We start from the raw sequence: 26,115 nt of genomic DNA, 5'->3' as shown, positions 1-26,115 counted from the left end.
CCCCCCCCCCCCCGCCGCCAAGATTGTATTTTTCTTAAAAAAAGCTTCCCAGGTGATTCTGATCACTCAGGTTTGAGGACCATAAAACCTGAACGTTTTGAGTTAAGCTGCATATCTATGTGATTTCTCACATGGGTGGTTATTTAATTAGAATGAGAAGTAGACAAGAATGGTTTGTGGTAGTGGACTTGGTGAGAAGGTAGCTAATTTGAAGTTTTCTACCTCTGTATCTATCCTGTATTGTTTTGTAATTACAGATGCCACCGCCTGATTTGGGGGTTATGCCAGCACTCAGCATGGTATGGAGGACTTGCTTGTTGTGAGGGAAGGGAAACTTTTGGCCCATATCTCCATTTTCCCCTCTCCATTTTGAAATTGTGGAACAAATTCAGGAGAGGATGTTCTCGTTGAAACTCAGCTGGACAATTTGTTTAAATCTCCACAGGAAGGGCCATTGTTACTTCCTGTCTGAAAAGGAAGTGCTGGCTTCCTTCCCTTCCTCCTTGGCTAACTCAGGCCAACTTCAAATATGGGTGGGGGAGGGGCTGATCACGTTAATAGTCTTGACCGGCTACCCATGCCTCGGGAAATCATTGTTCAGCTGTGGAAACCTAATGTTCATTCCCTTCTTTCCGAATTTGAAATGTGGAGACGGGTGCAGTGTGGGCTCTTGTCTCCTTGCCCTTGTGTGAGAGGCCTGAGCTGGGTTTGGCGGTTGCAGTCCAGGAAGCCTCCCAATCTCCCAGGCATTACTTTACATTCAACCTTCTACCTCCCCTGTATTCCCTGACATTTGAAAATAGATCAAGGAGTTGTAGGGAAGAAACTGAAATCCATTTGACACTGAGGAGTAGGTTGCAGAAAGGAGAACATAATTGGGCAGAAGGGAGTGGGTGACAAAGGTTTCTTATTTTTAAATTGAGCCAAGAAAACATTCCTTCTAAGTGGGGCCAGTTGGCACTCTTCCTGCTATTTTAGTCCAGGCTTCTCCTTCCTACTGGCTAGTCAATTGTATTAAGTGTTTGATGTGAGTTTGAACTGTGGTCTCTGGGGTTGGGGGGAGGGAGAGTGGTGGAAACAGCTGGTGCCTTCATCAAGCTATCTCAATTACGCTTCTTTTCAGAGTGTTTGGGGGTGGGAGGGGTGGAGGAATTGGATGTATGTTAGCAGAGCCCCAGCAACTCCCATGTAGTGGGATTGGATTGTCAGGCACTCTTAATACCATGTGGGATGTTGGCTAGTTGGAATGTAACTAAACCTTTCTCAGTCACATTCTTTTCTCTGCCTCCCCTCCCTCTAATTCTTTCAGCTTTGGGCCTGATTTGGAAAGGGGTATGTGGGAAGTTAGATAGCAAAACAGATTCATGCTTTTCTAACCATTGAGTATTCAGCTAAGTCTTGGGCCCCTCCATTGACTTTCTTCTTACCCATTCATTATTCCATTGGTTGGGTTTTTGAAATATGTCTGCAAACAGCCAGAGATACAATTAGAACCAGGACCTTTGGTGAAGTCATGATGAATTGTAATCGGTTGGCTATATTGGTCTCCTTCCCTCCCTCACACCCTGGGGTGACTGTATTTCTGAGTCAGCACGGCTTTTCTGTTTCACCTGCTCAATTTGAGGCAGACAACCTGCCTAGCATCCTTTTGGAGCATTAGCAGGAGTACTGATAATGGGTGTATCCAGTTCTCTGTCTGGGATGAGTCTTTGACAACCCTGTTTTTTTTTTGTTTTTTTGTTTTTTTATAGGTATCCCAGAAAACTCCCCCACTAGATTATTTTTTTATCTCTTTTTTGTATAACTACCTCACACGATATTGCTTAACTGAGTGATGTATTTGGCCTGGGGTGTGATGAGGGAGAATGGGACAAGAATACATTAACAGTTGTTACTACTTTTTCAGTTATTCTTGAGAGAAAAAGGGAGTTCGTCTGATTCAGTGCTAGGTGAGAGATCTTAAACTTTTTTTGTGTATGCTTCAGTGATAGAATAGAGTTTGCAGTGACTAGACTCTACTGTTGAAGTTCTGTTCTAAAACACAGTGTTAAGTGCCCACTTTGCTACCCAGCTCTAGAATGGCTGACTCTTGTGTATATTCCTCCCCACCTGGTTATGTCAGATTCAGATATTGGCTACTTCCTTCTAAGTTGTGTTGTTTCAGACTTAGGCTCCTTTTGTATCATATACTAATCGAAATCAGGGTTCAGCCCAGAGTACTTCTAGCAGATCCAAGAAGAAGGATAAAGGAGTTTGTAGGAGAAAGCAAAGGAGGAGAAAAGCTGAGAAATGATAACATATTACTAGTTCATTGACTGGAATGTCACCTGGTTGAAGGACTCTGGGCTAAGCCTGTGCTGTGCTTTATTCAAAGGGAATTGAGCCCTGTGGGCAAAGGGTGTTACTTTGGATTTCAAGACTCTCTGGCTAATAGATTAGCTTGACTTCTATCTGCATCTTTGCTTCTGGGGTTTTGGGCTAACCTCCGTGGGGTTTGTACAAGATAATAGAAGAATGTATCATTTATCCCATTCTTGGAATTAGCTGAGGACCCTTATTAGAAAGGGAGGCTTTTTTTTTTTTTTTTTTTTTTTTTTTTTCTTTTTCTGAAGAGGTTCCAAATCTACAGGCCCTGACCCACTCCGGGGGAGCAGTGAACAGGAAAAGGTTGCGGTCTTGACCGCTTTGCCACCAGAACTACTGTGCAATACTTGGCTACATCTCATTCCCTGGGGAAGCGGAGAACTTTGCTCCCAGCACCTGCTGGTGCTTATCCTGCCCCTTTGTAGGGTGGAGTCTGCTGCCTTTGTTTGTTCTCTGTGAGGCCTCTAGGAATCAACTTTATGCTTGTGGGGAAAAGGGCTTGAAAGACTTTGAAAACTGGAAATGGGTGATAGAGAAGGTGACAGAAGATGTGTTTTAAAGTAGTTCTCCAGGTGGGAATGTTCTATTGACTGAATCCAGAGCAGCAATCCGATTGCCATAGTGAAGTTCTCTTTGGGATGTATCACATGTAGCTGAACTGAATATAACAGCAGCAGTAGCTCTAACAGCCCCAATGCAGTGCCTCCAAAGTGAAGAAGCCTTGCCAAGTAGGAATCTTAAGAATCCCCTCACCCCTTTCAAACCCTTAGATCCATGCACAGTATCTTTCTGCAGATTCTCAAAGGCCTGAGCTTTGTCCTATGTAGTGTTGGCTTGAGGCAGGGAGGAGGGTTGTTTTCCCGAACATGATAAGGAACTGAGCAGGGCAAAGTGGGAGCTCTGACTGGTGATTGGTAGACAGGATGCCCTGGAATGCGGTTGGCCTGCAGCCCAGAATCCAGCACTTTGTATTTGTTTGTTTCTGGGAGACTGTGGTCTGGTGCTACTGTGACAGGAAGTGAGAAAGCTGGGAGTGGGGAGCGGAGAGGGGCGATGCCTTTGTGGTTCTCCTGTGAAATCTCTTTGTCCCTGGAGAGCAGCTCTGCTCCAGGGCTCTACTGAGAAGAGAGCAGCCTTTGTGTGTCTAATGGGTCTCAGGGCATCTAAGCTACTCTGAGGGATGAGGGAGTGTGAATTCGGACCGTGGCCTTCTCAGCACTCGAATTCTGTAAATGGCCTCCACGTCCTAGCATTGGGGAATCTCACTGAGTTTTATGTGTGTTACTATTTTTAAATCCTAGATTTCTAGGATTTAATTAAGAAAGGAATTCTAGAAAGAGATGTTTGTTTATATGATGTTTATTCACTCTGTATGTTGCAGGTACTTTGGTCTGAAAGGGACAGAGAGAAGTGGGTGTTGCTGGGGCCCAACACTTTAGGTTTCATCTCTCCAGTTGGCACCCTACTACATACAGAGCCAGAGAAACCCACCCATTCTTTGATTTCACTATTGAGAGGTACTGGCAATTCACTGTTGGCACATAACTAAGGAATGGTTGGTAGTTTCCTAGGATATGTTCCCCCCCTCTGTCTAGACTGAAATAGCACCTGTAGCACTCTCTGTTCTCCTCCTCCCTCCTTTCCCCCTTGTTTTGTGTTTTCCCTGCCCTCCATTCCAGCTGTGAAACAGGCATCTCTTCTCACTTTGTGGATTGGGTGGCTGAGTCCTCAACTTCTTGCCAAGCTGGCTAGTCCCTGAACACACATACAAATCGGCCTTTGATTGCTCAGGAGGACAGCTGCCCCAGAGGCAGATTGCTAACATACCGCTAGAACAATCCTTCCCCTCTGTTCTGATGCTGGCCAGCACAATCTTCCCCGATTCTAGTTCCTTCTGTTTCCCACCCCACTCTGATCTCTGCTTTTGGTTTAGTGAGATGCCACATTAAAAATGAGAGTAGGGATATTTGTGATTAGGTTTTCTTTCTTGAGATCTGGATGATTTGAGAATGTGGCATGTAGCCAGATTTCTAGAGCAGGCTCTGCAGAGGAAAAGTAGGTGATTATGTAAAAAGTTGTATTACTTTTTGCCCCTAGCATTTTCCCTTCTGAGTTCTCATTCCTTTATAAAATGGGATATAAATCTGAAGTAGACTGTACGCTATTCTTCCTCAGAATCAAGTACGTCTTACTCATTAAAGTGAAGGTAAGACCCAAAAGTCTATCTGCTTCCATGCCATCCTCCCCATGCCATTACTTTTGGTCAGCTTCTCTGTTGGAATTAGAATGACTTTTAACCGCAAGACCCTTTGGAAGTTCAGACTTCTTTTACTCCGTTGGGAAGAAGGAACACGAACTTGGAGCAGAACAGATGAGTTTCCACCACTCACTGGCTCTATGACCTTGGGCAAGATACTGAGTTCTTCTGATGTAGAGTTTACTCATTTATAAAAAGGGTCCAGTGTCACCCCAGAGGCCATTGAGAAGATTATTGTGATAACTTATGGGGGACATCAGTAATTAATTCATAACTTTTCTTCCCCTGTAAGGTCAGATTTTCTTCTTTAAAGTAGGGAAAAACCTTTCCTTCAGCTGTCTGTCCTATAGATGAAACAGGACCTTCACACTTCCTCTCATTTCCTCATAGACTCTGTTGCTTGTCTCAAAAGGGAGATATATTCTAAACCTGGGGGAAGGGGTGTCTTAGCTCTTTTCAGTGCTTTGAGGAAGCGGGACTGCAAACGTGACTCAATTGCATGCTTTCAGCTTGTCCAAGCCCCATCAGAGGACAGGCAAAGAAATGGTGAGAATACCATAGATAGAAAGTGAGGGGGTTTGGTGAGAAGGTGCCTCCTTAAAAAAGGAATGTGAGCTCAGACAGTTGGGTGACCTCTAGAAAACCCTAAGGTTAAGCTTTTTTCCCATTTTTTTTTTTTTCTCCCCTAGCCTAGGCTAGGGAAGGGTATAAGGTGTCCTTGTTAATTTTAGGATTTCTGTTTTATGACACAGGAGTTACACAATACCTTTCCATTTTGATTAGACTTTTTCTCATTTCCCATTGTGTGTACTTGACCTCCCTCTTTTTTTTTTCCCTTCTCCTGTAGGAAGGAGAAAGGCATTTGGCCTCTCCCCTTCAGTCTGACACCTCCTTCTGGTTTTTTGCCCCTCCCTCTTATCTTTGTTTCCTTATCGGCCTCTCCCTAAAGCTCTGCTTTCTCCTTATAAGGCTAGGTGAGGCTCCTTTGGCAGGGTTGCATCAGGGATCCAGGTAAGTAACTCCCGTGTCTCAGACCTTCAGGATTGAGAGAAAATTCAGCGTTGGCTGGCCCAGTGGAGGGCCTTGGAGAGGCACGTGGGTAATGGGGGAGGAGAAAGAGGCGGCCTGGCCTGAGAGATCAGAAGGACTTGTTAGACCAGTCCTGTGTGTGTGTCATACGTGCCCCAGAGAGAAGCAGGTTTTGTCTCTTTCCATAGCCTTTCAGTCCTGGGCCCCTCACTAACTGAGAGCCACACCCTTCCTTTTTTTCAAAGCCAGTCTAGCATTCATCCATTTAGTATGTTATGGTTTGGGGGGTTCCCAGAATACTTGGTAGGGGAAAAGAACAAGGAGAATATTCCATCTGGTTTCCGAATTTAGGGTCAAGATGATGGAGGCGATATTTTTTTTTTTTTTCTTTTAAATTCACACTAAAAACTAAAACCTGATGAGTAACTTTGGGTCAGGATTATAAGACTGAAGTGAGTTTAACGTGTCCTGTTGACCTGTAGAGATTGCCAGCTCAACCTCCTTTTAACAAAGAGTATTTAAAGAAAAAACAACTTCAAACTATTGTGTATTTATTTTCCTTCTTTTCTGAACTCCAATCAGAAGTATCACTCGTTTCTAAGAGGACAGTGATTTGTCAGAGACTCCCTTATATCAGAGAGATTCATGGTGGACACAGTGAGACCCAGGCTTTCCCTGGGAAAGTGAAAGTTCCCAGTCTGCCTTTTGGGTGCTCTTAAGTGGAGAAGCTGGGCCCCACATCAGGCAGATCCACGGGGAGGCTCAGAAACCGCTAACACCTGAGACAAGGCCATTTCCGGAATATTGGATTTGTAACTCTGAGAAGTGGTCAATTGAGATCGTGAAGTGAGCGGGGTCTTCTTTAGGTCTTAATGCAAATCATGTCCAGGGACTTGGCTTAGGGTGGGAGTGAGTCTTCCCAACAAAAGGAGGTATACTGGAATTGTTCTCACTGAGTTTGGGATGGTGGAACATCAGGTGGTGGGTGGGGTACTTAGATCTTGGACTCTGGTACAAGCGCTCTTTGTGAGAAGAAGCCAGAGAAAAACTGACAAAATATATTCCTTTAATTTAAAAATAAAATGGCAACCTTCTGTGTGTATGTTTGAACAGGAGTAATTGCTTTGAATTTTGGAGCAAGTGCTATTTAAGGCAAACAAATGCCTTTTAGGGGTCTAGAAGACCTACTTTTGTTGGCTTGAGTGTTATGTAGTACAGCTCTGTGGCGTTACAGGTGCTATGTTCTGTTGATTGGTATTCTTCAGTATGAGGCTCAGTGTGCTTTAAAAAATTTTTTTGTAATGTTTTTATTTATTTTTGAGAGAGAGAGAAAGATAGAGCATGAGTGGGGGAGGGGCAGAGATAGAGGGAGACACAGAATCCAAAGCAGGCTTCAGGCTCTGAGCTGTCAGCACAGAGCCCTATATGGGGCTCGAACCCATGAACCACGAGATCATGACCCCAGCTGAAGTCAGACATTCAACCGTCTGAGCCACCCAGGCGCCCCTCAGTGTGCTTTTTAGAACCACCATTTGAAATTCCTAGGATGACCTAGAAGAGGAGTTTTGCTTATTCTTGCTTTTGGAAGGAAGGCAGAACTTTGTGACATTGGTTTTAATTTCATGATGAATAAAAAGGAAGGAAGGAGGAGAACTGGCTTTGGGATTGGCTACAGAAAATTTCTTTCCTAAGAACCCCAAAGACTATTTTGTGGGCTTAGGACATACTTTTTCCTCTTTCCATAAGGGCTAGCTTGCCTAATTCTGGTCATATCTTTATTGGATATGTTTATCAGGATAGCATGGATGTCAGAGTCACCCAGCCTATAGGTTTACATATATGAGCCCATTAAAGTTAAGCCTTGACAAGTAATAAAAATGCAGATTGCTTGGGTTATAACTTCCCCTGCGAGCTAGTTCTCACAGCTAGTTTTTGGCAGACATAGGACTTGAACCCCAGGTCTTTTGACCCTAATCTGGAGTTTTATTTTGTTTTTCCCTTTGAGAGTGTGAAGAGTTCCTCTAGTTTACTGGTCTGCTATAAAGCAGAGAGGGGAGCATGTGGAAACGTGTGTTTTATTCAAAAGACCTATTAACACCACCAAACTCTAGTCCTTTGTGGTAGCTATTTGTAGCAGTGTTTGTATTAGTAACCATATTAATAGCTTTCTGTGTGTCAAGTCATTTTTCTAGGCATTTTATGTGGATTGTCTTATGTACTTCTTACAACTACCCTTACATGTATTTTATTTCCCCATTTTACAGAAAAGGAACCTGAGGGTTAGAGATTAAGTGGTACTTTGCCCAAAGTCCTATAGCTAAGAAACAGTGGAGTTGGGATTTGAACCTAGTCTGATTCTAAAGTCTGTATTTTTAACTTCTAAAAATCATAATTCCAAAGTACATTTCTTTGGCTGGGTTACAGTAGAATGGATCATTTCAGGGGACCATGCTACTGCTGATATTTTTTTGCCCAGCTACCTGGTTGGCCTTGTCCGTTTGGTCCTGCTGGGTATTTGATCCAATTTAACTTCTGGTTTTGGATTCTTACAGAAGAGACTGAATTTGTATCATTGTTGAGGCTTTGCTGTAGACACAAGTCTGTAGGACCTATGGCTTGTTAGAAGTAAAACCAATTGTAGTCATGGGGCGCCTGGGTGGCTCAGTCGGTTGGGCGTCCGACTTCAGCTCAGGTCATGATCTTGCGGTCCGTGGGTTCGAGCCCCGCGTCGGGCTCTGGGCTGATGGCTTGGAGCCTGGAGCCTACTTCGGATGCTATGACTCCCTCTCTCTCTGCCCCTCCCCCGTTCATGCTCTGTCTCTCTCTGTCTCAAAAATAAATAAAACGTTAAAAAAAATTAAAAAAAAAACAAAACAAAAAAACCCCAATTGTAGTCTTAAGGGAAAGTACAGTCTTAAGGAAATAGCAGGGCTCACTTTATGTGTGGCCTTCTGCTCCTTCTCACTTTGAGAATTTTTGATTCTTTTTGTAGTGAGATCCAGTGTTAACTCATTTGAAAATATTAAGAAACGTGTTGGCCTGGACTCCCGTGACTTTCTTGACTCTAATTGCCAAAGTCGGTTAATGGTTTGCAGATTCTGGTCTAAACCATAATTTTTGTGTGTGTATGGCATGGAGAAGACTTTGCTTAAGTCTGAGTTGTGAAGCAGTGTTCTATAGCTTGCCAGCAGCTTCATTCTCTCCCCCTACTTCTGCTTGCTTTTTCCTCCCATTTGGTTCTGTTCTTCCACTTATATCTTATATGCAGACATATAAATAAGCCTTTAAGGAAAAATGGAAGCTTCCCCTTCCCCCTTTTCCTGTGATGTTTGGGCAGAAAGCTCAAGGACTGTGGGGAAGAAGGACTGGACTGTCCATCTTCTACTGGGCTTGTATTTTTTGGGCTTGACAGCATGTAGTAGAAAGAGAACACAGGCTTTAGAATGGAATAGATGTGAGTTGATATTCGGAACTTGCTATTAACCTAGACCTTGGGTAATTTCTTCACCTAGAGCCTGTTTTCTCATTTGCAGTAGAACTTACTTCCTTAGGGTTATAAGTATTGCCAAGATAATAAATGTAAAACATTCAGTAATTGTTAGTTCTTTTCACCTTCCCTTTCTCCTTGGTAATAAACTACCAACGCGTGAAATAAGGGGTCAAGAACTTATTATAGCAGATCTATAATACTCTATGCCCTATGTCCCAGAAACACTGGTCTAGGTGGGACCTCCCTAGTAAATAGAGTTGGAGCGGGGGAACCAGCTCATCCACTCCTTAGAACCCAGTTATGCTCTTGATCCAGTGAGTCTCATCTACTAGTTCACAGAATAGTTTTGGGCTGAGGCATTACCATTAAGTAATATAATTGGGAGATAGAAACTAACTCCTGAAACAACTTAATACCTCACATTTGTATGATGTACATTATCTCACCTGTTTCTCTTAGCAACCCTCAGTTAAACTGGGGTGGTGATGTTGGCATCTTACAGATGAGAACACGGCAGTGACTTTCTGCCATTGTTGGCTAGTGGCAGAGCCAGGACTGGGACCAGTCTTCTGAGTCCTATCCCACACAGCCTCTGCTTCTGCTCTCTTTCAGTCAGAAAATCTCCCCATGCTGTTAGGCCCAGGAATCTGACCCTGTCTTTCTGCTTAACTGTGCTGTCCTCTTCTCCAAATTAGAGCCAGGTGGTTGGCCTTTAAAGCCATGAATGTGGGGAAGGATCGTGCTTCCTGGCCTAGAGCCCTGGGTAGTTTTCCTACAACCTTCCTTAACCCCTTCTTTTAAACTAAAGCTGTAGGGGTAAAAAGGGGCCGTTTATGGGTGACATAAAAGTGGGTGACAAACAGTTTCTCTGCAGCAGGGAGTGTTTTCACTGTATGCCCCATAATAGTGGTGGTTTGGGCTTTTATGTAAAGGAGATTACAGGGCAGAGGCTGCCAGAGTGGTAACTGCAGTCTGAGCCCTGTTGAAGCCTAGAACTGGAAGAATCTCTCTTGGGCTTAGAGTCCTCTTGGTATGGAAGGTTCATAGGTCATCGTACATGATGGATAAGGGCAATGGTTAAAATGAAGCAATAGAGAAGAAAAGGGAGCAGCTTTGTTTTTTTTTTTTTTTTTTTTAAATGAGGTTACTTTTCATTAAAGACCCTTGAGTGGCCTGTTGGGATATAGGGTGGGAATAGAAGAACTTGGCAGTGGACCGGAAGGAAGAACAGGAGTTGATAAGTGTGACTGTGGGAGCGCAGAGCCAGGGTAGAAGGAATTTAGACAGGGTTGCCACATTCTTGGATTTAGGTACTGGATCCGCTGGAAGGAGCTTAGTGGTGGAGGACTAATTAGGGAGTTTATTGGGCACCTGTCTATCTGCTCCTCTGGGTGCTCTTGCTTACAGAATGCTGCGTATACTTTAAAGCACACGGGCCCAAGGGCCCAAGCATTTGTGTTTGGTGGGGCTCTGGGGAGCGTGGGAAAGGGAACTGAAGCAAAAGGCTCAGCCTAGGCTAGTCCCCACATGTCTTCCCCACTACGGCTGTTGCATTGGTTTCTCAATGTCTTTGTGGGCATGCTGGGACTGGGCTTTGAGGTTTCTGCCTTAGAGGTGGGGAGGAGGGGGAAGGGCATTCCAACGACATTTTCCCCCCCAATTTGGTTGCTGGGAATAGGGGGTAAATTAATTTTTATCCATATTATAACCTACCCCTGGTTTTGTACAGAAGTAGTCTATGACAGTAGAATCCAGGTTTTAGTGAAAACTACATCCAACGTCCAAATACCTGAAGACAGAGCAAAGTCCAAAGGGCATTTGTCACATTAAGCAATTCCAAGTCGTATTTTATACATCACTCACTCCCTTCTATTCCCAGATTGTCCTTCTCCCAATACCTGCCCCTGTTCCTCTTATTTTTTAATATTTTGTGTATATATTATTTTCCTCTCATTCCCATTTTTCCTTCAAATATTTCTGCAGCTGTCTCCTTCCTGCTTCCTCCTTGCTGTGGTGGCTGGGATGCTTCTCCCATGATTTTTTGAATCTAGACTGGGCTGTTCTCTGTATTAAGCCAATCAGTTACGACCTTCTCTTAACAGGTGTGTATGGAATTATGTTTCTTAAGAATAAAATTTTTAAGTGTCTTTTTTCTTTAGGGGGTTGATGAGAGGGTGGTGAAGGAGGGGAAGAGAGTTTATTTTAAAACCTGCCTCTTGACATGGTATATTGTGAGCTGGCCATAAAATCTCCTATAGCCAATTTGTAAGTGAGAAACCTTGTTCAGTCCAACAGTATGACTACAGTGCCCCTCCATTTACTGGCCAACTTGCAGTTAATGTAACAGGATAGGGGGAACTCTTCATTTTTGTATAACTATCATTTATTGTATAACTAGCACACTAACCCTCTAGATACTTGGATATTACCCTGAGTTGGAGTAAGTAAAGATGAAAAATATAGTTGGTTTATTTAGAGCTTTCTGTAGAATAACAGGGATGTAGGAAGTTCCAGCAATTGACTGTCTGGAAATTAGAATATGAACTACTTCAAGGGACAGTTTCAGAGTTTGAGCCTCATGCTCATTTTCCAACTACCCCAGAGAGGCAAAGGTCGCTGCACGGGTACGTTCACATATGGAATTTTTGTGGGTTTTTTTGCTCCCTTGTCTCCTTTAGCTAAGGCACACGGTTTGCCTTCCAGTATCGTAGTACAGTTTTGAAACATAGAAAGGCCCCTTCATGAATGTATTAAATATGGGGGCCTTCACTTTGTTTCCTGCATTTGATAGCAAGTTTTTAATATTTCCATTTTTAATTGGCCTTCTAATTTAGCATTTTCATTTAGTGTATTTTGCCACCACTGCAGCAATTTCAGTGTTCAGATTTGGGGAGGTTGAGGAAGATCTGTGGACCTGTACTGCCCCCTTACCTCTAACAGTGGCTTGCTCTTGCAGGACAGCGAGTGCTGGTCTGTAATGTGGAGTTACAATTTTCATTGAGTTGATGCCAGCAAATTTTCCCAGGGAAAAATAATCTAGTTTTAATCTCCTGTCATGACTGCAGCCCTTAGCCCTATTCTCCCTCTCGTGCCAACAGTATAGACTTGGATCTAGTTGTACCTTTCCATTCAGTAATTATTTCTGGTGAGGTGTTTACCAAAGGGTAACGGGCAAAGGATCCTGCTTGAGCGGACACTGGTGATGGGCTCCCAGGCTTGATGGTGGCTGGCTTTCTGCATCGCAGTAAAACCACAAGAGGGCATCTTTGGCTCTGGGATTAATGATTCATCTGTCTTCTCTGACCTGTGACCTTTTCTCTCCTCTCTCTTACCTTCTCCCGGTAGTGTGAAGTGAGGGGGCCTTCTCCCTCCTTGCTCCTCCCTCTGTGATCCACACCTTCCTTTTTACCCTGTTCTGCGGCGGCTCCGCCCTTTACCTTCATGGACGACTCAGAGGTGGAGTCGACCGCCAGCATCTTGGCCTCTGTGAAGGAGCAAGAGGCCCAGTTTGAGAAGCTGACCCGGGCGCTGGAGGAGGAGCGGCGCCACGTCTCGGCGCAACTGGAACGCGTCCGGGTCTCACCACAAGATGCCAACCCACTCATGGCCAACGGCACCCTCACCCGCCGGCATCAGGTAACCCATCAGACCTGCAGGTAGGACTCTCCATCAGACCTGCAGGTAGGACTTTGGCATGGTCATAGAGAGGCTATGATCCTACCTGGGAAACTACTTTTCCTCATGGTGCTGGGCTGTCCAGTGCCCATGCTTCATGGTGAACCTATCCAGGGGTGTTAAATACTGATATAAGACACAGGGGATATTGCTGTTCTGCTGAGTTGAGTGGACTTATCTCGAGAAGCATCCGTCTGACTTCTGTTTTGCTGGAGTGGGGTTTCTGGGTTGGGATTCTACATCATGTAGTTTTGAGCTGTAATCAAGTTACTTCTGTTTTCTCTGATTTTTTTCCCCCAACTTGGTATCAAAAATTCAAGAAAGTAAATGTCTGCTTAGTGGTTGGTGCAGTTGGGCATCTTGTATTCTCGGCTCCAGTTCAGTCTCCCTCAGGGAACAGTCTGCTCAGAAGGTGTGGCAGTGTCCATAAATTGTGTATTCCCGCTCCATATTGTCCTTCCGTGCTTGTTTTGTTGGCTTTGCAAATCATGTCTTGGAGGGAAGAGATCATTGGTTAGAGCTGGAGAAGGAGCATCGTGCTGCTATTTAACCCAGATAACCACAGGAGCCAGTGGTCTCTGGGTTGGCTGACTTTGTGATGTGACTTGGGGGAGTTGGGGTTAGAAATGAGAAGTATCTTGTGTTTCCTATGGTTTCTCTGGTCTGACTTTGCTGTGATATAATCTGTCTGAGGTTATGCGTGCGTGCATGTGTGCGTGCGTGCGTGTGTGTGTGTGTGTGTGTGTGTGTAGAGTAGGCATTGCCCAGTAGACTCCATCTTAAGAGATCTCCTGTGGGAACTAACAACAGTGCTTATGCTGCAGCTTATGCTCCAGTTGCCTTTTTCATTGATTATTTATTTTTTAAGACAGAGAAGGTCCCTCGTGCTGAGGAGCATATTGAGTGAGAGGACAGAAGTCCATTTAGGGGATGATCAGGAACTTGGAGGCAGTGTGTTTGCAAGATTCCTAGGATTTTTATAGGAACCAGAATTGAGGGTCAGGAATGAGAGGTATATATGTTAAGGGGAGAGCAGGACTGCTCAGGCTTGGAGGTGGTGGGGAATTCCAGGATTTAGTACAAGATTTCTCTTTCTGTCTCTTTTTTATTTTTAACTTCTGTTCAGCAGTGAAGCCACACCCTTCCTTCTTCCTGAAAATAATGTTTAACTTCCTCTCCCTGCAGCATTACACTCCCTAGGTAATGGGAGAAGGGTGGGGGAAGTCTCCCAAGGTGGCTGGATCTCACAGTTTTCTATTGGAAGAGGAGCAGTCAAATGTATTTTTACATAGTATAACGTTGTCAGATTATTTCCTGCTGCTTAAGACAGAGCAACTTGTGTTCTGTGGCTCTAAACATTGGTGAAGATGATATTGAGACAACTGTCTGCTTGAGGGGAATTGGGGTACTCATTTTCTTCCTATTGGAAAGAGAGACTCCTATCTCTTGCGTCTCTCTGATATGGAAGTTTCCAGTGGTAGTAAAGCATGAAGATGGACGGAGCAATAAAGAAGGCCTTTGGAGGGGCGCCTGGGTGGCTCAGTCGGTTGAGCGTCTGACTTCAGCTCAGGTCACGATCTCGCGGTCCATGGGTTCGAGCCCCGCGTTGGGCTCTGTGCTGACCCCTCAGAGCCTGGAGCCTGTTTCGGATTCTGTGTCTCCCTCTCTCTCTGACCCTCCCCCATTCATGCTCTGTCTCTTTCTGTCTCAAAAATAAATAAACATTAAAAAATTTTTTTTTAAAAAAAGAAGGCTTTTGGAAACTCCCCAACCTAGCCTTATATTTTTAAGGGCTTACCTGAGTCTCTGCTATTTACTCAGTCAATAGTTTTTGAGTGCCTGTTATGTGCCAAGCATTGGTCAGGGCACTGGAAATACATCATTGAACAAAACTGACCAAAAAATGAAAAATAAAAATACAACAAACATCTGCCCTCATAGAGCTTACCTTCTTATACTCCAAAGACCCAGTCTGCTAGTACCAGGCCCAATTCCAGTTTTGAGGAAAGTGCTAAAACTAAGGGGTGATGTTGTTCTTTTATAAGTACTTGACAGAAGGACTCCAGGCCACAAATATCATTTTGAAAGCCCTTTTCCTGTTTGGAAAAAAAGATAATTTGTATTTGATAGAGCAAAGGAAGGCCACAAAATGAATTATCTCCTTGTGGGCTGTGTTTCAGAACGGCCGGTTTGTGGGCGATGCTGACCTTGAGCGACAGAAATTTTCAGATCTGAAACTCAACGGACCCCAGGTAACTTCTTTGGTTCACAGTCTCAGCTTTTTCATTTGTATCTTCTTCCTTCCCCAGCCTATAAGAGCTTATGGGTGTCTTGTAAAGTACATTGTAAGTACCCCCCCCCCCACCATTAATTAGGAAAATAAAAAAGTGGAGCTTCAATGTATAGATGATTGTATTTTGGAATGAATCTTAATGGCTGTTGATCTGGTATTTGATCCCTCAATTACTGCATCCCTTTTCTGGAATGGGCGTGCTTCTATTTCTACCTGAAATCTGGTTGGTCTTGAGCCTTAGGCAGTTTCTGAAGGGTACAGAGCCAGTCAGAAGATGGCTCTTTTGGGGATTTTTCTGGTTCATCTTAAAAGTTCTTTATTGGTTGAACTTCTTTTTTGAAGGGTCACTCATATGTAGATGTAGCCGCGGTTAACACAGATCATATTCACTTTGACGACCAGAACTGGGAAGTTAAATCTGCTGTCTGCTGTCTCTGTCACTTGGGTGTTGATGTGGCTATAGTTAACTCAGTTTTTATATATATATGCATACATATATACATGTATATATGTATGCATATATATATATGTTTATATATATATATACATATATATGTATATATATATGTGTACATATATATATATATGTAATATTTGAATGTTTATTTTTGAGAGGAGAGACAGCATCAGCAGGGGAGGTGCAGAGAGAGAGGGAGACATAGAATCTGAAGCAGACTCCAGACCCTGAGCTGTCAGCACAGAGTCTGACACGGGGCTTGAACCACAAGCCACAGGATCATGACCTGAGCCAAAGTCGGACACTCAACCGACTGAGCCACCCAGATACCCCTCAGTTCATATTTGTTAGATGACTAGAACTGGGAAATTATAGCTTCTGCTCTTTTGTAGAAGTTCAAAACGTGGGGAAAGCTACCCCTCTGAAAATCCTGGGGCCCATGGAAGATGCATGAGAAGTCTTTGTCTCTAGGGAGACTGCTTGTCATTGGGTTGGACTGTTGATCTTTATGGCTGTTCCTTGCTTTTCCTCTTTTCCATACAGGATCACAGTCACCTTGTGTATAGTACCATTCCCAGGATGCAGGAGCCAGGGCAGATTGTGGAGACCTACACGGAGGAGGACCCGGAGGGAGCCATGTCTGTTGTCTCCGTGGAGACCTCTGATGATGGAACTACTCGGCGCACAGAGACCACAGTAAGCTAAGACTTATACGAGGTCGGGGATGATGGAGGAGGTCTTCTTGTGGGCTTCACTGGGAGGGATTAAGAACTTAATTAGGGTGGGGGCACTGGGGTGGCTCAGTGAGTTAGGCACCTGACTTTAGCTCAGGTCATGATCTCACAGTTCATGAGTTCAAGCCCGATGTCGGGCTCTGTGCTGACAACTCGGAGCCTGGAGCCTGCTTTGGATTCTGTCTCCCTCTATCTCTGAACCTCCCCTCCTTGTGCTCTCTTTCTCTCTAAAAAAAAAATAAACATATAAAAAAATTTAACAATTTAAAAATTAAAAAAAAAAAAACTTAAGGTGGATGAAAGGTGTTGAATGTATGTAGTGGAGGCATAAAGAAAGTGGTCTCTGGCCAGACAGGGAATATAGAAGAGATCTGGGAAAATCTAATGGAATGGGGAAGAAAGAAAGACCTTATAAGGTCTATAGTAGCTTCCTTTATAGGCACAGTTACTGTCAGTGCAGCTGTCCTGCCTGGGGACTTCCTCTAAGATGGAGAGGAGGGTAGATGGTAAAGCGTAAGGCATTTCTAGATAAAGTGGCCTGGCAGTAGGGGTTTATTTCATTTCTTAGAGCAGTCTAGAATTTAAGCTTCTATTGTTCACTCTTTTCTCTTTCCTTACTTGAAGGTCAAGAAAGTGGTGAAGACTGTGACAACACGGACAGTACAGCCAGTCCCTATGGGACCAGATGGGCTGCCTGTGGATGCCTCGTCAGTTTCTAACAACTATATCCAGACTCTGGGTCGTGACTTCCGCAAGAATGGCAATGGGGGACCTGGTCCCTATGTGGGGCAAGCAGGCACTGCTACTCTTCCCAGGAACTTCCACTACCCTCCTGATGGATATAGCCGCCACTATGAAGATGGTTATCCAAGTAGCAGTGACAACTATGGCAGTCTGTCCCGGGTGACCCGCATTGAGGAGCGGTATCGGCCCAGCATGGAAGGTTATCGGGCACCTAGTAGACAGGATGTCTATGGGCCCCAGCCCCAGGTTCGGGTAGGTGGGAGCAGTGTGGATCTGCATCGTTTTCATCCAGAGCCTTATGGGCTAGAGGACGACCAACGTAGCATGGGCTATGATGACCTGGATTACGGCATGATGTCTGATTATGGCACTGCCCGTCGGACGGGGACGCCCTCTGACCCTCGCCGACGACTCAGGTAGGGAAGAAAAGGGGAAGGTAAGGGTCTTTTCAAAATAGTGGAAAGGGACAGCTCTTCTTTTTTTTTTTTTTTAATTTATTTTGTTCATTTTATTTGTTTTAGAGAGCAAGTGGGGGAGGGGGTAGTGGGAGAGAGAGAATCTCAAGCAGGCTCCACGCTCAGCAGAGTCCATCGCCAGACTTGATCCCACAATCCTGGGTTCATGACCTGAACTGAAATCAAGAGTCAGATGGATGAGCCACCCAGGCTCCCCTCTTCTTTCTCCAAGTGTTTTTGAATAAGAGACGCTTGTGTCTTCCCTTCTGTGATTTTACTAAATATTGACTTGCTTTTTTGTCTCTTTTTCATTATAGAAGTCATATATCTAATTATAGAAAATGACTTGTGATGGTTATTGGTCTACATCCTGAAGAATGGCCTTTGCTTCTATGCCAAGAGTTTCTGCTGTTTCTGCCTAACCCCCAGTTAGAAATAGGCAGCATCACAAAGGAGCTTGGTGCCTGGGGCTGTGGGACACTCCCTTGCTCTTGTGAATTTCTTCAGCATCTGATTTGGTATTCAGAATTGAGGGTTTTAGGCTTTCTAGGCCAGAATAGACAGTGAAGGGAGAACCCTCCCTGTGGTGATTTTTTTTTTTTTTTAATTTTTTTTTTTTTAACGTTTATTTATTTTTGAGAGATGGAGAGAGACAGAGCATGAACGGGGGAGGGGCAGAGAGAGAGGGAGACACAGAATCGGAAGCAGGCTCCAGGCTCTGAGCCATCAGCCCAGAGCCCGACGCGGGGCTCGAACTCACGGACGCAAGATCGTGACCTGAGCCGAAGTCGGAGGCTTAACCGACTGAGCCACCCAGGCGCCCCTCCCCGTGGTGATTTTAATCTCAAGTTAAAAACAAACCTTGACCTCACAAAAGCCCAAATTGACACTGTGTTTTGGTTCTTACATTTGATTATAAAATGAAATGGGGGTGGCATCCTTTGAGGGTGGTACATTAGTGACATTCTGAAAGGTCACTAAGCAGCTGCCTCTTCTGACTTTACTACTCATCCCGGAGGATTCTTTGGTGATCTGAAAAAGGGCATGATTGATTGATGTTTGGGCTGGTAGATGGTTTGCCTTGAGAGAATGCTTTGGAATGGGGGTTGGCAAACCTTTTCTGTGAAGGACTAGATAGAACCATTTTAGGCTTTGCGGGCCATGTATAATTTTTGTTGTGTGTTGTTGTTCTTTTTACAAACTTTTAAAAATATAGAAGCCCATTTTTAGCTCTGGGGCTGTGCAAAAACAAGTTTGGCCCATAGGCTGCCAACTCTGCTTTAGATTAAATCAGAGACATAGTGTTTACTAGGCAAGGAAAAATAAGAAGTAAAGGGGAAGATGTATAGATGTCTTGATGGTAAGGCTATCCTAGCAGCTGTTGCTGAATTTCTCTATGGGATCATAACCTTCTAAAGCAAATGCCTTTGTGCTCATTTTCCTCATATTAGGTAGCTTTGGTTAATAATGAACTGGGCTGGGCCCAGGGGTAGAGGCCCCATTATCTAAGCCTGAGTCACTCACCTTTTAGGTATTGTATCATTTGGACAGCTAGTCCAACTCCCATGTGACTCACCTTTCATTGGGGGGAGAGGGCAGTGGGGTGGGCATCAGACCTCAGCTGGTGCAACATGGAGCACTGGTAGATAACAGCTATCACCAAAGAGTCTGCCCAGGGTGTTGGCCCTTCTGCTTGTTAACAAATCTGCCTTTCTGACTTCCTCATTAGTAGAGTGATTGGACCTAGGCAGGTGTGGGTGGCCAGGTCATTCTCTGCTGTCCCTTGCTGTGGCAATTGACATAGAGAGCGTCTGGGGCCTGGTTCTTGGGTCTGTTCCAGGGTGGCACTGGACTTGGAAACCTGCTTGACTAGCAAGAACATTTGCTGCTTCCTGCTCTAGGCCTAGGAGAGTAATACAAGGTCAAACGGAAACAGTAAGGCAGAATGATTAGTGGAAAAAGCACTGAACCAGAAGACTTCTAGTTGTGCCTTTGCCACTAGCTATATAGCCTCAAGCAAGTCATTTAATCTTTCTGGGTACAGCTTTGTTATTTGTAAAACAAGGGAAAGAATGTCATGATCCACTGCTTGTAAAAGAAGGAAATACAACTGAGTGACCAACATCTTGGTTATAGCAATTGTTTTTGTGATTGGTTATATTAAAATAATAATCAAAGTAAAATATGCTCACTAAAAACTAGAAAACCCAGAAAGGCACACCATCCATTGATAAAGACCTATGGTTAACATTTGGTGTGTTTCCTTTCCTTTGGTGCGAGTTCTTTTTTCCTATGCAGGTAAACATACCCTGACTTTCTTTTTTTCTTCTGCTAAACTGGAATCTTACTTAAAATACTGTTCAGTAGCTTATTTTTAAAACTCAGCTCTATAACCTGTTCATTTTGTTTCAATGATATTAAAAAATAGTGATTTTTACTAAATGCTTCGTCCATCTGAGTTGCTGTTGAGTGGCTGATGTTGACAGCTTTGAGGCAGGCCCTTGGTTCCTGGCTAACCTTGAGGGTTGGGCTGACAGTGGGAGGGGTTTTGTGGAACAAACAACAGACTCATTTGGAGAGTTCCACACAATAGATTCTCCTCTCTCCTATGGGAGCCAAAGAGTGAGATGAGCTCACAGATAATGGGTCTCTTCCTTCCTGGTGGTTATGAATAAATAATAGTGTGACAGATTCACCCTCTAGTGGTTGCTGGTAGTACTGAAATAGGAAGAATTCTGGTTAGACTTCTCTAAACCTTCAGTTGCTTTGTTTTTGTACTTTTCTTGGTGACTGGGTATCCCAAATGCTGTGGTGTTCTGTAGCCTCTGTTTTGACAGAATCTGAGGTATTTAGAAATTAGAGGCTAGAAATCCTATCTCAGACATATTTGTTGAATAGCAGAGATGACGTTGGGGTGGACTGTGAAAATTAATGTTCAGGCTCATACCAAAGCGAAGTCCTCATGTGATGTACCAAGAAGGCATGTACTGTTTTTACTCTTATCGCCTCCTCTCTTATAATTTCCAAAATAAGATAAGGAGAGGCTTAAATAAGAAGTGTGTTTAAGGGTCTAATCCCAGCAGCTGTTTCCTGTGTGTAAATGCCTCATTTCCTGTTTAGCTAAAGGCTTGTAAGAACTGTTCTCAGACATTGTTTGCTGACTTCTTTGGTTTAACCCTGTCATCTGAGTGTTTATTTCAGTCTCTATCCAGAGAGGTTAGCTGTCAGGTATCATTTAAGTGCTAAGCAGTCAGGATTTGGTTCTTTTTTTGTGATTAACGTCTCTGAATATTTGTTACTCTCTTCCAAGCTAGTAAACTTGATAGGAAAAAAAGGTAGTTTTAATCTAAATGCAGATGCCTTTAAAATTGTTACCTTCTCTCCTTAAGAAAAATTGATCACTGCATCATTTATGCAAAGGAGAGGTAAGATCTAGTGTACTGGAGCTGAAGTTACTCTTGCCTTGGAGGTGAGGGGTAATGGGAGCTCACCGGGAAACCAGACTCAACAACTTGATGTATTCGTCTTTCCTCTTGGTTTTTCCAACACTGCAGGAGCTATGAAGACATGATTGGTGAGGAGGTGCCATCGGACCAGTACTATTGGGCTCCTCTGGCCCAGCATGAACGGGGAAGTTTAGCAAGCTTGGATAGCCTGCGCAAGGGAGGGCCACCACCTCCCAACTGGAGACAGCCAGAGCTGCCAGAGGTGATAGCCATGTTAGGGTTCCGCCTGGATGCTGTCAAGTCTAATGCAGCTGCGTACCTGCAACACTTGTGCTATCGCAATGACAAGGTGAAGACCGACGTTCGGAAGCTCAAGGGAATCCCAGTACTGGTGGGGCTGTTAGACCACCCCAAAAAGGAAGTGCATCTTGGAGCCTGTGGAGCTCTCAAGAATATCTCTTTTGGGCGTGACCAGGATAACAAGATCGCCATAAAAAACTGTGATGGTGTTCCTGCCCTTGTGCGATTGCTCCGAAAGGCTCGTGATATGGACCTCACTGAAGTCATTACTGGTGAGTTACAAGCACAAGAGGACTGCTCGGTTGGGGTTACTCTTACCCCTAGAGATGTTGAGAGCTAGAAGGATTTCCAGTCCTTTTATTTTTGAGTCAAGGTCATGAACTGGTGGTCTTTGGGTCAAATCCATCTCACAGATTTGTTTGGATCACACAGGGTTTTCAAAATTTTAAAGAATTGGTTGCTGATGTTTAAAATTCAGAAGATTTCACTTAAAATTCCAGATTCTTGGCTTCTGGTAAAAACGTGCAAGGATTGGTAACAGTGGGTTTATTTTGCTCCCTGACAGTTGGTCTGAGCTGATTGGTACGTGTGTGCTCCGGTTTGCAATAATCCTGAACGTATTCTATTGCCTTTAGCCAACTACTGCCATGTAGGAAGTTGTCTCCCAAACACTGAAGCTGGGTGTCTGCCGTTTTTCTACTCTCTTGTAATTTCTTTTAAGTATCTGCTTCTGACATACCTGCCTGGCGTGTGTAGACAATCGAGCTTGTGGCCCTTGCTTTAGAAGAGTTGTTTTTCATGTTGTGGGTCGTGATTCATTAGTGCATGTTAAATACAGTTTTGTGAATCCCAATCAGTATTTCAAGAGAAAGAGAGAACAAAAAATAGGGTAGATTATTAGTTCTTAGGACTGATCTTGCCCATCAGGGGACATTTGCAATGTCTGGAGACAGACAACTTGGCTTGTGGGGAGTGCTACTGGCATCTAATGAGTAAAAGCCAGAGATGCTAAACATCTAACAGTGGACAGGTCAGCTTCCCACAACAAAGAATTATCTGGCCTAAAAGGTCAGTGGCGCTGAAGTTGAGAAACTCTGGTAGAGATAGCCCAGAGAGCATTGCTTATAGTAAGTATTACTTTATGAAATTTTATTTCATGACATGTATGTATGTATGTGTATGTTGAGCCATAATGTATATTTCTTACCGTGAGTCACAAACAAAAGCTCGAATATCAGTATAATGTATCTGGTTATACCAGATTATAAAGTATTGGGGAAGATTGAGAAATGATGGAGTAGGGGATTCTCTTCGGCTTTCTTCAAACATCCTGTGTTGGGTGTTGGAGAGGTTATCTGATGAGTTGTCTCTGCCAGGAACCCTGTGGAATCTCTCATCCCATGACTCAATCAAAATGGAGATTGTGGACCATGCACTGCATGCCCTGACAGATGAGGTGATCATCCCACACTCTGGTTGGGAGCGGGAACCAAATGAAGATTGCAAACCGCGCCATATCGAGTGGGAGTCGGTGCTTACCAACACAGCTGGCTGTCTTAGGTAACGTAAGGGCTTCAAGAGTATGAAGATTGAAGTTTTGAGGACTAACATTTTTTTTTTTTTCTTTTTAAATTCTTCAGCCTGTCACTCAGCCTCCATTCCTGTGACTGGAGGAATGACTCTGACTCCAGCCTGTCTTCTACCTTTGTCACTACTCCTTTGTATGCCACATACGTTCGCTACGCTGGTTTACTTGTTCCCTGCACATCCTCACTTCTGTGCCTCTTTGACTTTGTTCATTTAATTTGTAAATGTTTGTTCAATATCTACCACACGTAAAGCAGTTGTCAAGTCCTGAGCTTGGAGCTTTTGTGTGTATCTGTGTCCCTGTCCTCAATGATATGTATTTCAAGTAAGGCTGCAATGAGTGAACAAAAGGAGTACAAAATGTACTAGAAGGTAGGGGGAGGAACTGTTCTTCCTTCAGTCCACATCACCCCTGTCTCTTTTATCTTTTTTTCCTACAGATTTTTTTTTTTTTTTTTTTTTTTTTTTTTAAGTAATCTCCACACCCATTGTGGGGCTTGAACTTAAAACCCCAGGATCAAGAGTCGCATGCTCTACCGGCTGAGCCAGCCAGGCGCCCCTCCTTATTTATCTTCTGAGGCTAAACTCAAAAATGCCTTTATTTCATGAAAATTTTCTTGATATCTTCTTTCTCTCTTTGGAGTATACCCCTGTGTTCTCTGCCCCATTCTTCATTCGTCCTTCCATGAAAGAAGTATCTATTCTATCTTAAAGCACTGTTAACAGTATAAATGTCCTGAAAGTAGGGATTGTCTTAACTTTTCTCTAACCGCAGTGCCTTGCTTATAACAAGTACTCACTATTTGTTATAGTGAAAAGAAAAGATACAGAGGAGGCTTGTAAATGTTGAAGATATCAAGGGAGGATTTCTAGATTTGAGTCATCTTGAAGCCTCTCCCTTTCCCCTCAGGAATGTCAGCTCAGAGAGGAGTGAGGCTCGCCGGAAACTTCGGGAGTGTGATGGTTTAGTGGATGCCCTCATTTTCATTGTGCAGGCTGAGATTGGGCAGAAGGATTCAGACAGCAAGGTAAGTTGCCGGCTGAGTGAATTCCATTCACAGCAACTATGAGGCACCGGGAGTGCAGACCTACCATCTCAGGCTTTCAGATGACCTGAGGTATCTGTACCAGCTCCTGTTCCCTAAAGCAGATGTTCACCATGGTTTTCTTTAGAATTTCCTTCACCTGTATAATCTATTTTAAAGCTGTTTAGCTATATTTCCAAGGTTCTATATTTTCCTAAGTAGGAAAAAGGGTGACCCTCGGTTTTGTGTCACACACCAAATGGTGGCAGAAACCTTCCAGTAGCCTGAGGCTGCAAGGATTTTGAGAGGCTTGGTGCACTTAAGAGGCTTTGTGAGAGATGACGGATTGGGCTATGCTTTTGGGGATCAGTATTTTAATACTTGGATCATGGAAACCTGTACTTGCTGGGAAATCACTATAGGCATTCTCCTCGCTCACCGAGCCCTTTATCTTGTGTCCCCAAGCTTGTGGAGAACTGCGTTTGCCTTCTTCGGAATTTGTCATACCAAGTTCACCGGGAGATCCCACAGGCAGAGCGTTACCAAGAGGCACCTCCCAACGTTGCCAACAATACTGGGCCACATGCTGCCAGTTGCTTTGGGGCCAAGAAGGGCAAAGGTGAGTTTTGGTTCTTTGTTCCTTGCTCTTTAATGTAGGATGGGAAAGGGAAGGAACTCTTTTAGCTTTAGGCACAAAATACTTGCTGAGCGGTACATGAGTCTGCCTAGTCAAGGATATCTCCTCGCTCTGCAGCCGCTTCCCCAGTGTCGTGTTCTCCATTCATGGCGGTGATCATGGTGGTGGTGGTGGTCATTGGTATCAGTTTGGGGGCAGTGAAGGACGAGAACTCAACTAATCTGGGGCCTTCTCCCCCATTCCTCCTTTGTGTTTCCTGTGTTTTTCTTTTCCTCCTTGCTTCCCTGCTTATTTGCCCACGATCCTGTTGACATCTCTCTCCTGCATTTTTCTTCCTTCATTTCTCTCTGCTTTCCACCTTGGGTGACGCACTGGAAGATGAGTGGTTCTCCAGAGGTGAGTGGAATCTTTTAAGGCGCTTATGGACTTCTAATTTGCATGCTTTGATTTTAGCTTCCCTAGTATTTCCTAACCCTTCCCTGTGGATGCATGTAGGAAAATTCAGTTGAGGAGGACCATTGAAACAAGTTCAGCTCTTTGGAGCTAATGGCTCATGGCATGCTATTTCTGGATAGCAGACCCAGGTATCAGAACTCAGGACAACAGCAACAACGGTGCTTATCCTTATCTTACCTGTCTGCTGCCTGTTTTCTGTCCTTGTTTCTGCACAGCCCCCTGCTGGGACAGCTTGTGGGGGGGGACCTTGTTTTTTGTTTTTTTCCCCCCTCTTGATGTATCTCTGATCCAAAGATTTTGACTGAAGAATAAAAAGTACACTATGTGGACTCTTTCCTTTCTTAAACTTTTTCCCCTCCCCTCCTTTTTTTAATTTCCAAAGGGAAAAAACCCACAGAGGATCCAGCAAACGATACAGTGGATTTCCCTAAAAGAACTAGTCCTGCCCGGGGTAAGTTATCTTTTTCTTTTTAGTCTCCAGGGATCTCGGTCCCATATATATATATATATATATATATATATATATATATATATATATATATATATATATATATATATATAGTTCACAGACAAGTGTTTGGTAGCCTAACAGTAGACTCTGCAGTATGATCACTGTTTTCTGTCCTCCTACTCTGGGCATGGAATGATGGTGGAGCACTGGGAAACTGGTATTGTAGCAGTAACTTAGGAAAGATGGCTTGTTGTGGCAACTTTTCAGATTATTGGAGGATGGGTAGGGTCCTGAACCCATCTAGGCCAGAAACGGAGGTGCTCTAAGTAACCACTACTGTCCTTAGGACTGTAATTGTTCTAAGAAGCCTCTTTCTCACAGTTTGGGTGTTTATGTTTACCAGTACAGTGAGTTTAAAATTCACAGTTCTTCATGGATGTAAAAATTTTAGATGTTGTTAAATCTAGGATAGGCTTTGTACTTAGTCATAGTAAAGGTAGACCGAATGATTCAGTTAAGTTAGAAATAATTCACTTGAGATGAGGAATCTTTAACCCTGAGCGGTGTCAGTGGGCACCTGAATGCCCTGAGTGCCAAGGCCAAAGTAGACTGTGGAAGAGAAGAGACAAAGAGGAAAGAGAGAAAGGAGTTGCATACGAGTTGAGGTCTGTTCTGCTCTTCCCATGGATGAATTATTCTTAAGAAGGCATGGAAT

General features: G+C 43.9%; 1 protein-coding gene across 9 annotated transcripts in view; it reads left to right on the top strand.

Moving 5' to 3' along the window:
* Nucleotides 1-26,115, top strand: part of CTNND1 (catenin delta 1) — a 52,933-nt gene that overhangs the window by 17,490 nt on the left and 9,328 nt on the right. For 5 of the 9 annotated variants that reach the window (XM_049646428.1, XM_049646462.1, XM_049646445.1 and 2 more), the window contains 11 exons: nucleotides 11,124-11,242; nucleotides 12,486-12,776; nucleotides 14,996-15,067; nucleotides 16,109-16,261; nucleotides 16,924-17,459; nucleotides 21,053-21,516; nucleotides 22,621-22,804; nucleotides 23,742-23,859; nucleotides 24,322-24,475; nucleotides 24,872-24,889; nucleotides 25,332-25,400. In XM_049646428.1, coding sequence (XP_049502385.1) covers nucleotides 12,582-12,776; nucleotides 14,996-15,067; nucleotides 16,109-16,261; nucleotides 16,924-17,459; nucleotides 21,053-21,516; nucleotides 22,621-22,804; nucleotides 23,742-23,859; nucleotides 24,322-24,475; nucleotides 24,872-24,889; nucleotides 25,332-25,400 — 1,963 coding nt within the window. In that variant the 5' untranslated portion in view covers nucleotides 11,124-11,242; nucleotides 12,486-12,581. The remainder of the gene's footprint in view (nucleotides 1-11,123; nucleotides 11,243-12,485; nucleotides 12,777-14,995; nucleotides 15,068-16,108; nucleotides 16,262-16,923; nucleotides 17,460-21,052; nucleotides 21,517-22,620; nucleotides 22,805-23,741; nucleotides 23,860-24,321; nucleotides 24,476-24,871; nucleotides 24,890-25,331; nucleotides 25,401-26,115) is intronic. The other 4 variants (XM_049646469.1, XM_049646454.1, XM_049646437.1 and 1 more) reach the window with 3 other exon arrangements.

The sequence above is a fragment of the Panthera uncia genome, chromosome D1 (genome assembly GCF_023721935.1).
Source record: "Panthera uncia isolate 11264 chromosome D1, Puncia_PCG_1.0, whole genome shotgun sequence".
Classification (NCBI taxonomy): domain Eukaryota; kingdom Metazoa; phylum Chordata; class Mammalia; order Carnivora; family Felidae; genus Panthera; species Panthera uncia.
Note: the sequence above shows the minus strand (reverse complement) of the source record. Positions and strands in the feature narration are given on the sequence as shown.